Source organism: Geotrypetes seraphini, chromosome 13 (genome assembly GCF_902459505.1).
Source record: "Geotrypetes seraphini chromosome 13, aGeoSer1.1, whole genome shotgun sequence".
In the NCBI taxonomy this organism is placed as follows: domain Eukaryota; kingdom Metazoa; phylum Chordata; class Amphibia; order Gymnophiona; family Dermophiidae; genus Geotrypetes; species Geotrypetes seraphini.
The window spans coordinates 58967047-58982428 of record NC_047096.1 but is presented as its reverse complement, the minus strand read 5'-3'; the positions used below and the strand labels follow the sequence as shown (position 1 = coordinate 58982428).

The 15382-nt window shown below is 45.9% G+C and overlaps 1 protein-coding gene across 1 annotated transcript in view; it reads left to right on the top strand.

Moving 5' to 3' along the window:
• Positions 1–15382, top strand: part of RND2 (Rho family GTPase 2) — an 83467-nt gene that overhangs the window by 42838 nt on the left and 25247 nt on the right. The window contains exon 3 of the mRNA XM_033918625.1: positions 11933–12042. Coding sequence (XP_033774516.1) covers positions 11933–12042 — 110 coding nt within the window. The remainder of the gene's footprint in view (positions 1–11932; positions 12043–15382) is intronic.

The following is a 15382-nucleotide window of genomic DNA, read 5'->3' as shown; positions in this document are numbered from 1 at the left end:
AGTCCTTGGTCTGAAGACCTCTTTGGAGATTGATTTTTATTAGGCAAATAATAGACTCGTGATATGGGGGGGTAATGAATCTTCTGAAACACCCATAACTTCAAGAAGATATCTCTTAAACATTTCCCTAGGTGTTACCAACGTTAACCTAGGGAAATTAATTAGCCTTAAGTTATTGTATCTGGAGTTATTTTCCAAATTTTCCATCTTTCTCCTAAGACTGATGTTATCTTTCATTAAAGTATCCTGTAATTGTCTAGATGACTTAATTTCCTGTTCAAGCTTCTGAACAGAAGAATTAGACGCAGTCATTTCAGTTTTCAATTCTTTCAATTCAGTAGTATGTTGAAGCAATTTCCCATCAATTTGCTGAAGTTTTGGGCTTATGGTCTTCACTAGGCCAGCCATAAGGTCCCACAGTGAATCCAGGGTTACCTCTGAAGGATTTTCCAAGGAAATTAAAGGTGTAGTAATGTTATAGTGCTCACCAGTCTGTTGTATTTCTTGTCGCTGTCCCGATAGGCTTACTCGACCCTCCAACGTTGTATTTCTCTCAGATTCTTCAATAGGACTCATTGATATGAGCTCCTATCCGCAGGCTCTCCGATGGACTATATGCCTCAGGGGAAGGTAAAGCCCCGACTTCAGGGGTTTCCAAACCCCTTGGAGAACTGCTAGTCTGAGGCTGCGGGGATGGCACCCTGACGTCGGGACTCAATGTTGTTTCCAGTCCATGAGGAACTACCATGGTCTCACTCGTTCCGTGGATCCTCTGCGGGCTACTCTCCAATGCTGAAAGTGCTCCTTGCATCTGCCTGAGGAGCTCTTCGATATTGCCAGCTGCGGGGATACCGGTATTCCGCGAGGCACTAGCGGCGCTCCGGCCCCTCCGTTTCGGCATCGGGTAAGAGGAATAAGTAATTCAGGACAGAAATTGAATAAACGAGAAAGTCCCCAGAGCGGATTCTCAGCGCGTCTAGCCTGACGCCATCTTGGATCTCAGTTTTCAGCCTATGGGCCTGATTTAAAAAGCAGTTTCCAAGCTCACCTTGAAAAGATGTCTATGGCAATCACCTTAGAAGGCTATTCATATCTGAAACTTGTTTAAACTGGTACTTGGACATTTCTGCCAGATAAATGTTTAAGTCTCTATTTTAGAAAGCTGGGATATGCATATGAAAACCCCTGGTGTGTGCACATGGCAAGAAGGCATGGTCTGGGCATGTTTTGGATGGGACTTAGGTCATGCCTAGAGAAAATACATGCTTTTCCATTTCAGAAGGGCAATAAAGGCCAGTGTCCCAACAGATTGACATCAGGATTTATATCTGTTGAAGAGCAGTAAAGGGAGAAGTAATCTATCGATGGGATCGCAGTGTTCTTGAACGTTACAGAGATACAGGGGAAGGGAAGTGGAGCATGGGGGGGGTGGAGAGGACAACGGGTGCGGGTGCCCCTCCCCACCCCCCTTTTCTATGCCACTGCCTGCATTAGGCTCTGAATATTTGCTCTGCTCTTGTTTGTGCAGTATTCTTGTTCTATATGTGATGCTTGCATGATTGGGGGGGGTGTGGAGGGTTTATGATAAGCATAACTTCCCCAAGTTCCTTAGAGCTAATACAGCGGGAATGGCTATGGGGGAGAAGTTGTCCAACACTAGCACTCTTAGAGTCTCACATGGGGAGAATTTGGGAAGATCTTAATTTGCTCATTATTTCACATAAACATACTCATTATCTTAAATGTTGCCTGCTATCACGGGTGATATTTAGAGATGTAAAAGCCGAGAATCCGCAATCTGGGCTCCTGCAGCTGGCCACTTCAATGGAGACTAAACTACTAGATGGGAACCATCTGGCCAACCTAAAATTAGTTTCCAGGAGACAGTATAACATTTTCTGTCCCTGGCTTGAAACATTTCTCACCAGCTTCCCCAGTGTCTGTCGTCTGTTCCCTAGTGAAAGTTATTGTAGCTTTTCATGCGACAACTTTAAAAATATACAGATTTCTGTATTAACACTGTGTAATAACAAGATCATTTACCTGGAGGCCAAAGGCCTTGCCACTAGTGAAGTTAAGTGATTTGCTATTGAGAGGGAAGGTGGGGTTTCTAGTTCTATCCTTTTGAATTGCCCTGTATGCTAAAGGTCACTACAGCTGAGATGGCAATTTTTTTTTTGTTTGGTTTGAGCAACGTGCCCTGTTTTGCAGCTAGCTCCGTCCCACCAGATTTGCCATGGTTTTGGGGAATGCCAGTGGTTTTTCTTTCATCATGGGTTTTAAGTTTCAGGCCTCCTTTAGTTTTTCTTTTTAAGTCTTAAGCATCTGAAATGTAAAGTGACAGTCCTGAGCAATTCTACAATGGAAATCAAGCAGAAAAATTAACATCCATGGAAGTGAGCCTTGAAGTTGTGCGCAGGCAGATAGAAAAACTAAAAACTGGCAAATCCCCGGGTCCGGACAGAATCCATCCAAGGGTTCTGAAGGAATTAAATGAGGAGATAGCGGGACTACTGCAGCAAATTTGCAACCTATCCCTGAAAACAGGCGTGATCCCGGAGGATTGGAAGATAGCCAATGTTATGCCCATCTTTAAAAAGGGATCAAGAGGTGACCTGGGAAACTACAGACCGGTGAGTCTGACCTCGGTTCCAGGGAAAATGGTGGAAGCACTGATAAAAGAAAACATCGATGAACATTTTGAAAGAAACGAACTTCTGATAACCAGCCAACATGGTTTCTGCAAGGGGAGATCGTGCCTAACTAACTTATTGCACTTCTTCAAAGGAATTAACAAACGGATGGACAGAGGAGACCCCATAGATATCATATACCTAGATTTCCAAAAAGCTTTTGACAAGGTGCCTCATGAACGTCTACTCCGAAAGCTGAAGAACCATGGGGTGGAAGGAGACGTACATTGATGGATCAGAAACTGGTTGGCGGATAAGAAACAAAGGATAGGAGTGAAGGGCCACTACTCGGACTGGAGGAGGGTCATGAATGGTGTTCCGCAGGGCTCGGTGCTCGGGACGCTGCTATTTAATATATTCATAAATGATCTAGAAGCAGGAACGAAGTGTGAGATAATAAAATTTGCGGAAGACACCAAACTATTTAGTGGAGCTTGGACTAAAGAGGACTTATAAGATCATGAAGGGCATAGAGAGAGTGGAGAGGGACAGATTCTTCAAACTTTCAAAAAATAAAAGAACAAGAAGGCATTCGGAAAAGTTGAAAGGGGACAGATTCAAAACAAATGCTATGAAGTTCTTCTTTACCCAACGTGTAGTAGACATCTTGAATGCGCTTCCAGAGGGCATAATAGGGCAGAGTAAGGTACTGGGGTTCAAGAAAGGATTGGACAATTTCCTGCTGGAAAAGGGATAGAGGGGTATAGATAGAGGATTACTGCACAGGTCCTGGAAGCCATGGGAGGAGATTAGGGCACTAAGGGAAGAAGTGTAGATGGAGAAAAGGAGAAGGATCCAAGACAGAGCCCTGAGGTACTCCAACTGATAGCGGCATGGCAGCAGAGGAGGCTCCGCCAGAGCAAACGCTTAAAGTACGATGGGAAAAGTAGGCGGAAACAAAGAAATAACAGAGCCCTTAAACCCAAGCAAGGGCAACATATCGATGAGTAGGCGGTGATCAACAGTGTCAAAAGCTGCAGATAGATCGAGGCGGATGAGGATGGAATTAGAGGCCTTTGGATTTGGCCCAAAGCAAGTCATTGGAGGCTCTAGCAAGGGCAGTTTCCGTAGCATGAAGAGGGCGAAAACCCGATTGAAGCAAGTAGAAGATAAGAGATGAAAGAAAGTCAAGACAATGGCAGTGAACAAATTGTGTTGCCATAGGCAATTGCCTAGTCTACGTAGTGGTAGGGTTGGATTGGTGCCCTTTCTCCTGACTCCTTGGCATTTTCAAGTACCTTTTTTATTTTGTTGCTCTTGGGCCTTGTGGAGCCTTATGGGTATTTGTGACCCTGGGCAAGTCACTTAATCCCCCCATTGCCCCAAGTACATTAGATAGATTGTGAGCCCACCAGGACAGAGAGGGAAAAATGCTTGAGTACCTAAATAAATTAATGTAAACCGTTCTGAGCTCCCTTGGGAGAACGGTAAAGAAAATTGAATGAATAAATAAATACATTTTCCAATTTAGTGACACCATCTTGCCTCTCTAGCCCCCCCCCCAACAAAACCAAGTTCAGCACAAGCAGTAGACTCTCTGAACCTTTTCCAGCAAAGCACTGAAAAACATTGTTCAGAAAACATGAAGTTTAATCAGCCTAAGAAGCAATTTAAGTCCATTTCCGCATTCCCGCTGTAATTTATACCTTTGGGGCACACTGAAGAAAACTTTCTAGCTGATGTAAGCAGTTAGGCTGGTTAATTGATACTTAAGGATTTCTGGGGTTTCTTGTTTTTATTCCGGCTACCTTTTGACCAGATGTGTTCATGCCTCTGAAGGAAAAGTCTGTTTGAGATGTATGTTGGGGTGTCCCTCTAAAAACACCTGCTTTTTAGGATATGGGGCGGGATTGTTTTGATAAATGCCACTGGTTTGAAAGGCATCGAAATGTACTTTAAAAGCTATTCTTAATCATGTTTATTTTAGAGTACATGCTATTGGAAGTGTGTGGAGGGGCCCCTGGCCAGCTTGACTGGAAACTCCAATAGATCAAAAGTTTATTGCTGTTAGTTTTGGGGATGTTTAAAATCTTTAGCTTTTGCTGCATAATTCCCTTTGTGTGTTGAATATTGTCAAGTCCAGAGAGTGGCTGATCTTGGAAACAAAGGGGGAGTCCTAGGTCCAGGGGCTCTGATTAGTCTGATAGGGTGGGGGTGAGAAAGTAAGAGAGTTGTGGGTGTGGGGGGGAAGACAGCAGAATAGAGAGAGGAATTGGCAGATGATCTGCACCCTCATAACTGAAGAGGTTAAATGATACAGGTGCAAAGAGGGTTAGAGCAGAAAGGCACCCTGGTAGGGTCAAACAGGGGTGCCAAGATTGATAGATTATACAGAAAAATAGGACTTTTAACCTGAAAGGGGTCTTGTAGGTTGCTTTGCCCTTTGAAAACTCACAATCTGGCTAAGCAACTCCCACTCCACCCATAATTTGACCATATTTTTTTGGCAAAAGTGAATCGACAGTTTCTGTTTTTGTTTATTCTGGAGGCTGATATAGTGCACTTCAAACAGTATCAAAGAGGTTTACAATGAGTAATCCTAAACTAGAAGTTACATAAAACCGAGCGAGCAAGAGGGGCTGTGCCAGTCTCGCCACCAACGCCAGCAGCTTCCAGCTCATCAGCAAACACCAGCTCCAAAGAGCCTGTCTTCTGACTCGAGATAAGGAAGATTCTCATCTAACATACTTGGGAAGGGATGCCACAATAAAGGACCAAAACATAAAATGCAGTGAAAGTGCGCGAGGTACAGCCACCACCTTACGCAGACAGAAAAAGAAAACAATGGGAGGCCACAAAGCATTGGATCCATTTTTATTTATTTAAGTCTTTCTATTAAATTGCAAATAAAACAATCCCGATACAAAAACATCATGTACTGTATACATTATATAATAATGCATACTGTTTTATTTAAAACCCTGCATGATTACCAATCTGGCGCCAGGAACGCTCATTATTTTCTGCTTAATTCCCACTTCCTGGGAGCAATTGGGCCTGCTTGGTCCAATATTTGTGTGACATTTGTGGTTGTCTCTGTGACAAACTCTGGAGCGACATGCCACCCCGGGCCAACCCACCAGAGTTTGGAGGGGGATGTAAGGGTGTGCTACTCTCTTGGTGTTCACATAAATGAACCATCTTGAAATGCATCATATACTGTATAGAAGTTGCTTTTGGGTACCTTGATTCTAGCCAATCATAATCTGTACATCACTATTTTCAGTAGGCTGGTAGCAAGGCAGCATGGAGGCGGTGGTGGTGGTATGTGAGCTACTCTCAGGTTTTAGTGCAGTGGTTCCCAATCCTGTCCTGGGGAACCCCAGCCGGTCGGGTTTTCAGGATATCCCTAATGAATATGCACGAGAGAGATTTGCATATAATGGAAGTGAGAGGTATGCAAATCTCTCTTGTGCATATTTATTAGGGATATCCTGAAAACCCGACTGCTTTGACACGCAGCTCCTGATTGGTGTAGCCCGACTTTACTACAGGAAGAGGCGGTCGGAGAAAACTGCGAGTGAGCCCGTGAACCGCAAATTCGTGGGGGAATACTGTACATATAGTATATACACATCACAACGGAGCCGATGGTTCTTCTCTCTCTGATGCTGCAAGAGTGCAGCGACTATTTTAAACGAGCGAGGTGTTGCAATACGAGTACGTATAGTATTTTGTATTAAAGTTTTTGGGTTGTGGAACGAATCGTCCGAGTTTCCATTATTTCCTATGGGGAAATTTGCTTTGATGTACGAGTGCTTTGGATTACAAGCATGCTTCTGGAACGAATTATGATCGCAAACCAAGGTTTTTCTGTATTTGTTTTACTGCCCTGGGGTAGATGCTTCCAGGGCGCTTTACTTACAAAATGGTCATAGTAAAATAGGAGCGGAGAAAGAGTTAGGAGAAGAAAAAGAACTCCATTATATACAGAACCGAGGGGGGGGGGGACAGTTCAGAAAGGGGGCAAAGGTTGCTGGAGCCCAAGTGCTGTCAATTGGGGCAGGTCATCGAATGAGAAAGGTATTGGAGAGGAAGGTGTTGGTTAATCATGGAATGTGTCGCTGACGAGAACTGAGTTTAGAGCCACCCTAAAAACCTGAGTGAGAGGATAGTGAGCAAATTTCTAGAGGAAGTGAGTCCCAAAGCATGGGGACTATTACACTGAAGAATTAGGAACGAGTAGAGTCATAGATATGGTGAATGAAGGCATGTGGAGCAAGCCAGCCTGAGGAGATCTCAAAGATCGTAAGGGGGGGAGGGGGGATAAAGGATTAGATGGTGTGTCTGAGTGATGAGTTTTATGAACTAGGGAGAGGATTTTGAACTTTCAAAAGGAGTTAAAAGCATATTTATTCAGGAAACATTTATTAGGATAAATTTCAGCTTTTACTTTTGTATCTTGTAAAATGTAATGTAATGTAATTTATTTGTTATATACCGCTACATCCGTTAGGTTCTAAGCGGTTACAGAAAATATACATTAAATTATAAGTAAGGAAGGTACTTAGAAAAATTCCCTCACTGTCCCGAAGGCTCACAATCTAACTAAAGTACCTAAAGAGTAATAGAGAAGTACAAAGTACAGATTAAATTAAATTAAACTTTCTAACAAGATTGTATTGAATTAAGTATTTTGGAATGCAGAAGAGAGAAGAGAAAGATATAGATGCATATGGAGGAACTGTTGAACAAGGAATTTTGGAGAGATTTAAATAGTAGAAGTAGAACAAGACAAAAAAACAACTGGTAAAAACAATGAATAAGATTAAAAATAATTAAATAAACTAGAAAAAATAAAAAATAAGAAACATTGACTTCAGTCTAAAGATTCAGCTTCAATTTCAAGTCTCCTTCTCTGTGATGGTTTTCTTTATAAAAATCCACTTTGAACCTTTTTTGGGAGTAGGTGGAGTATAAATACCATATCATATATTAACCAGGATCGCCATGTTTCAAGGCAGGGGTGTTACTTTGGTACCATAGTTCAGCATCAGTGTCAAAAATCTCTCTCCATAGATCTGATTTTTGCTATAGATATGCTTAAGCATGAAATGAAAGATTCTTGAACTGAGAGTTGGTCTGGGCTGCGAGTGAGCTGTCCACGCTTGGATACGAATAACGACGCCATTAAGTAATGATGGAAGGAGGTGTGGACTGATGGACTGTAAAATCTTGGTTCCAAAAATTAATGGCAGCCACTGAACTCCTAAGTGCCTTGTAAGCACGCCATCTGATTTCTTTACAATCTAATTAGCCATTTTATTATTGTTTGGAAGGGCTTCCAGGTTGTTGTTGGGTTGTTGTTTGTTTTTTTTAAAGGCTTTCCAATTTTATTTCAAACAGTTCCACAATAGCCCAGTGATGTGATTAAGCAACTCTTATCTCATCTCTCAAGGGTACAGAAGAGTTTATTATATATATTTTAAAATATTTCTAATCCATTTAATAAACTAAGAAGCTCATAATATCATTAGACAAAACTCCATTCATCAGACTTTACAAAGCCACACTTAAAATTCTAGCCCTGCTACAAAGAAATCAGAATTCTACACTAACTTTTCTTCTAGATCAGGCTCCACCATCTCACTTCTAGGCATAGATTACTAATATCAATTACCGTATATACTTGAATATAAACCGAGATTTTTGACCTAAAAAAAGGCCCAAAAATGGGGGTCTGGTTTATATTTGGGTCAGCATGAGCCATCCCCCTCCTGAACCTGTTTGCAGGCATTTGCCGGGCCTGCCATGAGATCTGGTGGTCCAGTGGTGAATTGCATCAGGAGCGACGTTCCTTCACTCCTGCCCGTGCAGAGCTGCTATCTGATTGGCTACTATGAGTTCTCGCGGCAAGCAATTAGCTAGTGGTCCTGCACAGGCAGGAGCCGAAGGAAGGTCGCTCCTGCCACAATTCACCACTGGACTACCAGGTTACTTAAGGTACGTGGGGGGAGGTGGGAAGGAGATAAAAATAATTAGAATCAGGATAGGATAGGAAACAGAAGGGATCGTTCCTGTCCTGGCCACTGCTTGACCATCAGGCCTCACGGCAGGTTCGGTGTAGACCTGTGAGGCATTGGGAAGGAGGGGGGAAAGGGTACAGAACCTGGCAGGGAGGGAGGGGGCTGGGTGCAGATTGTGGCAGAGCACCGAGAGAGGGGGAACAGGGTGCAGAGCTTGGCAAGGCACTGCACTTGAATATTAAGCTCCACGGTTTATATTCGAGTCAACCTTTTTTCTTCCTTTTTTGGGGGGTAAAAAGGTTACCTTGGTTTATATTTGGGTCGGTTTATATTTGAGTACATGTGGTAAAAGCCTGGATAAAGAAGTATGTTTCTAGCAATATCCTGAACTGTAAAACATTTTTACAGAATCGTATTGCTCCAGGTATCTCATTCCATAAAACTGGACCTGCAACCCTAAAACAGGATTTTCCGATCTTAACATTCTACCTATTCTGTACATTTTCAAATAGTCTGGTATAGTTTTGTAAATTCCTTGTTGAATTACCGTATTTTCACGCATATAACGCGCGCGTTATACGCGTTTTTACCTACCGCGCATACCCCTCGCGCGTTATATGCGTGAGCGCGGTATACAAAAGTTTTAAAACATAGTTCCCACCCCGCCCGACGCCCGATTCACCCTCCCAGCAGGACCACTCGCACCCCCACCCCGAACGACCACTCGCACGCGCTCCCACCCGCACCCGCATCCACGATCGGAGCAAGAGGGAGCCCAAGCCCTCTTGCCCGGCCGACTCCCCGACGTCCGATACATCCCCCCCCCGGCAGGACCACTCGCACCCCCACCCCGAACGACCGCTCGCACGCGCTCCCACCCGCACCCGCATCCACGATCGGAGCAAGAGGGAGCCCAAGCCCTCTTGCCCGGCCGACTCCCCGACGTCCGATACATCCCCCCCCCCCGGCAGGACCACTCGCACCCCCACCCCGAAGGACCGCCGACTTCCCGACAATATCGGGCCAGAAGGGAGCCCAAACCCTCCTGGCCACGGCGACCCCCTAACCCCACCCCGCACTACATTACGGGCAGGAGGGATCCCAGGCCCTCCTGCCCTCGACGCAAATCCCCCTCCCCCCCAACAACCGTCCCCCCCAAGAACCTCCGACCGCCCCCCAGCCGACCCGCGATCCCCCTGGCGACCCCCACGACCCCCCCACCCCCCTTCCCCGTACCTTTGGTAGTTGGCCGGACAGACAGGAGCCAAACCCGCCTGTCCGGCAGGCAGCCAACGAAGGAATGAGGCCGGATTGGCCCATCCATCCTAAAGCTCCGCCTACTGGTGGGGCCTAAGGCGCGTGGGCCAATCAGAATAGGCCCTGGAGCCTTAGGTCCCACCTGGGGGCGCGGCCTGAGGCACATGGTCGGGTTGGGCCCATGTGCCTCAGGCCGCGCCCCCAGGTGGGACCTAAGGCTCCAGGGCCTATTCTGATTGGCCCACGCGCCTTAGGCCCCACCAGTAGGCGGAGCTTTAGGATGGATGGGCCAATCCGGCCTCATTCCTTCGTTGGCTGCCTGCCGGACAGGCGGGTTTGGCTCCCGTCTGTCCGGCCAACTACCAAAGGTACGGGGAAGGGGGGTGGGGGGGTCGTGGGGGTCGCCAGGGGGGTCGCGGGTCGGCTGGGGGGGCGGTCGGAGGTTCTTGGGGGGGCGGTCGTTGGGGGGGAGGGGGGTTTGCGTCGAGGGCAGGAGGGCCTGGGATCCCTCCTGCCCGTAATGTAGTGCGGGGTGGGGTTAGGGGGTCGCCGTGGCCAGGAGGGTTTGGGCTCCCTTCTGGCCCAACTACCAAAGGTACGGGGAAGGGGGGTGGGGGGGTCGTGGGGGTCGCCAGGGTGGTCGCGGGTCGGCTGGGGGGGCGGTCGTTGGGGGGAGGGGGGTTTGCGTCGAGGGCAGGAGGGCCTGGGATCCCTCCTGCCCGTAATGTAGTGCGGGGTGGGGTTAGGGGGTCGCCGTGGCCAGGAGGATTTGGGCTCCCTCCTGGCCCGATATTGTTGGGGAATCGGCGGTCCTTCGGGGGGAGGGATGTATCGGACGTCGGGGGGGGGCATCAGGCTTTCAGGATGGGGACAGACCTTCAAGGGGGGACAGTGCACGGAAGTCAGGGGGGGTGAACGGAGAGTCGGGACAGCGCACGGAAAGTCAGGGCAGTGCACGGAAGTCAGGGGGGGTGAACGGAGAGTCGGGACAGCGCACGGAAAGTCGGGGCAGTGCACGGAAGTCAGGGGGGGGTGAACGGAGAGTCGGGACAGCGCACGGAGAGGCGGGGCAGTGCACGGAAGTCAGGGGGGTGAACGGAGAGTCGGGCAGCATGCGCGGTATAATCGTGAGCGCGTTATACCAAAGTTTTTGTGCTTATCATCGTGATTTCTGCGCGCTATACACGTGTGCGCGTTTTATACGGGTGCGTGTTATTTGCGTGAAAATACGGTATTTTCAAAATTTTTAATTGTATTTTAAATATAATTTGGATCCAATGCAGTTTCTTTAAACCTGGTGTAATGTGCTCAAAGTGGGATTTACCATCAGAACCCGAGCTGCTGAGTTTGCGGGAGCCAGTCAGGAAGCCGCTCAGTGCCGAGCTCCTGCTCGTTGCCGCTCAGCGGCTGAAGAAACCCAATCTCGTGGCAGCCACCACTGACCAGGTTAACAGCAGGGTTGGAGGGCGGAAAGTTCGCTCCTGCCCACTGCACCTCTGAACCACCAGGGATTGGCAGAGGAGGTATGAGGACAGGGCCAGGGAGGGGGGCCAGGGTGCAAAGCCTGGCGGCGGCTTGCAATAATTCTGGGAGGGGGGCACTGGGCCGAATATAAACCAGGATCCCCATTTTTGGGCCCAAAAATCCTGGTTTATAATCGATTATATACGGTAAGTGATAAGTAGAAGTAGTAACATTCAGTGCTAAGGCTCTTTGTAAACTGTTTTGCCTTTCTTAATAAAAATAAAATTTTATTTCAGTCAACTTGGTTTTATTCTTTTCTCCTGTTATTTTATAATCAATCTTTCTCTACTAAAGGCTTCAGGTGTTGGATAAAAACCTGTACTATAATTATGGCAAATCGTAACCTGTTCACTGTATATTATGTATGTTTAACCTGTAACCCATTCTGAGCTCCTTGTGGAGAATGGGACAGAAAATGAATTAAATAAATAACACAAAATAAATTTTCCATATCATCCCACCTTACCTTTCTCTCCCTTTCTTCCGTTGCAGGGTCTGCATATTACGACAATGTTCGCCCACTAGCCTACCCTGACTCTGATGCTGTTCTCATCTGTTTTGACATCAGTCGTCCAGAAACGCTAGACAGCGTGCTAAAAAAGGTTTGGTGTTTTCATTTTTTTTTCTTTTAGCATGACTTCCTCAAACCCCCCACCCCCCTTCCTTTATATGGAGGCAGATCTGGTAACTATGATCCCAGGGTTCACCAAAATGCCCTAGAACTGACCCAGTTCCGGGCTGGAGACTTTTTGGCCAGCCCTGATTTCAAACTTACATCCCAAAGCAGTGTGGGCTTTGTTGTCCGTGGTCCTGCCTATTGAAATTGGTGCTGCCTGTCCCACAGTGCACCAGGATGGAATGGCCAGAAATCCAGGACTGTCCCAAAATCTCCAGGCTGAAAATGGATAAGTGGGTAACTCTGAACTCATACATTGTAAATTTATTTCAGAATGGGGTAGATGGGATTTGGCTTGGAACCAAGAATCGCATCATTGAGCTAGTAGGGGACCTCTGTTTAGCAAAGTATGGACAGATGGATGTCCAGCAGGCTGAGGCTTGTGGCAGAGAGATCCCACAGTGCTGAAACAGCCAAACCAAAAGGGCTGAAGTATATGCTGATGGAAGCTGCTTTAAAATGTAAATGTCAGTGGATATTTTTAATTCATAGCAAAATTTCATAGCAAAGCCAAGTCACAAGGGGTGACTTGGCTTTGAGCCAGAGCTGAGTTGCAGGACTTTCCCAGGCCCCAGACCCTGATCCTCTGTCGTCGTCTTTTTTTTACCACAGACCAAGGGCAGACACTTGGAACTTTCTATCCAAATTTTACATTGAGTGTGAGGAGCTGGCCATAGCTATAGATTGTTCTGGATCTTTGAATGTGTTCCCTGGGACATAAACTGTTTTATATCTGTACTCAGTTTGTAAAAGGGAGGCAGGAGGCTTTCTGGATCTTACTAAATCAAATACTAGGCCTCTATAGCTATTGTGGCCCTTTCTAATTACGCTATGGGGCTCATTTTCAAAAGAGAAAAAAAAAGCCTCCCCAAAATTGGCATAAAGTGGCATTTGCCATCTTTATTTGCTAAAACGTCCAAATTTCCATTTTCAAAACAACATTTTTAAACGGTTTTCTATGCTGTTTGTCTGTAGTGCATGTAAATCTCGAGGGGTGTGTGTTTTGGTCAGGATTAGGGTGAACTTCTGACTTGGTCATTCTTCTGCAATAATGGATCATTGCAGAAACGTCCAGAGCAAAACTTGAACTTTTGAAGCTAGACCTATGTCAGTAATGAATGAGTGCCAACAAGGTGGCCAAACTGACCAGATGACTGCTGGCTCCCTTTACTTCCCACCGGCCTATATGACAGCTTTTAAGTGTTATGACCAGTCCTATTGGAGCAGCAAGCAAGTCGCTGGAGTAGGCCGTATCTCACTCTAACTAGTGCCAGTGGCGTAGCGAGGGTGAGAGATGGCCTGGGGCGGTGGTGCCTCTTCTCCCCTCCCCACCCCCACCCGCCCCTTCCTGCTGCGTGCCCCTTCCCCCATACCTCTTTTAATGTTCCCAGTGCGAGCAGCATCCGCAGCCTCTGTTTGCGCCAGCGTCTGCTCTTCCTCCGACATCACTTCCAAGGCAGTGACATCAGAGGAAGAGCCAACGCTGGTGCGGGCAGCAGGTTGGGGTTGCTGCTCACACCGGGAATGTTAACGAGGGAAGGGGCAGGGGGATGGGTGCCCAACCACTTACTACACCATTGTCTAGACCAGTGGTTCCCAAACCTGTCCTGGGGGACCCCCAGCCAGTCAGGTTTTCAAGATATCCCTAATGAATATGCATGAGAGAGATTTGCATACCTGTCACTTCCATTATATGCAAATCTCTCTCATGCATATTCATTAGGGATATCTTGAAAACCTGACTGGTTGGGGGTCCCCCAGGACAGGTTTGGGAACCACTGGTCTAGACCATAAACCTATTATGTTGACATATAAGTGCCCCCTGCAGGCATAAAGACTATTGTTGTGTACAGTTGGGTACAGTAGGTTGTGGGCGCATTTTAGAGGGTTCACCATACAATGTAAGGGGGTTATGGCGAGACGTGTACCTGAGAGCTTTTAAGTGAAGTTCACTGCAGTGACTGCTTTGCTGGGATGGCTGTGGCCAGTCTGCTGGGAATGCTGGCTTCTCCTATGTCCCTTGTTTGGATTTTTTTTGTCTTCACGCACTGAGGACAAACACATCTAGGAAATATAATAATAATACATTTTATTTTTATATACCTCCCTGCCATAAGTTCTGAGCGGTTTACATAAAAGAACACTGTTCATTCAGTGATGCATGCAAAAATTGAAAGAAAAACTCATCAAATTTACATAAGAATAAACGTTATACAAACAGGTAAAAAGTCCGTCAGGTTTTTCAATTTTCCAAATAATTTTGTAAGATTCGCCTAAGGAAATGAAAGAGCTCAACCAAACATTCATTTTCCCTGCCTGGAACGTAAACGTTCGTTCATGAAATCTCTTATATCGAACAGATTGTAAAGATGGATACATAAACATGTTGTTTTGAGGATTCCTGTTAGAATTGTAAACTTTAAATTGAGAGGAAAGATATTCAGGGGCTAAGCCAAATAATGTCTTGAAACAAATTTAAACAAAATTCTCGCCTCAAACAGCAACCAATATAACTTTTTTTGTTTGTTCGTTCGTTTTTAAATAAATTTTTTATTATGTTTTGAGAAATAGACACAACACAACAGCAAACAAGAACCAATGTAACTTTTGATAAAAAGGACTCACATGATCGAACTTTCTTAGACCAAAAATCAAATGGGCTGCCGTATTTTGTATTAAACGTAATCTGTGACAAATCTTTTTATGGGTCCCTAGATATATTATGTTAAGTAATCAAGAACGGATAGAATAGAAGTCTGAGCTACTAATCTAAACGATGTTATATCAAAGTATTTTTTGATTGTTCGTAGTTTCCAAAGAATAGCAAAACATTTTTTAATCAACATCTCTTTGTGCTCCTCTAAAGTCGATCTAATGTTACTCCTAAAAATTTAATAGAGGTAGCAAGTGGGAAATTTATGCCATTGATTTGAAGGATTTTATCTGTAATTTTATCAATGGGACTAGCCAGAAAAAAACGTAGTTTTATCCGCATTAAGTTTAAGTTTAAACTGTGTCATTCAAAGTTCTATTACACTTCTCCCTCGTCATTTGCGGGGCATACGGGCAGAGCCGGACCGTGAATGGCGAAAAACCGCGATTATCCGGCTCTGACTCACCCCCACCTCCCTGCCACCTTCCCGGCCTTACCTGGTGGTCTAGAGGGCTTTCGGGGCAGGAGCCATCTTCCTACGCTCCTGCCCCATGCAGATCACCATCAGGAAATGGCTGTAGGGAGTTACTACGGGAACTCCCAGCAGACAGCT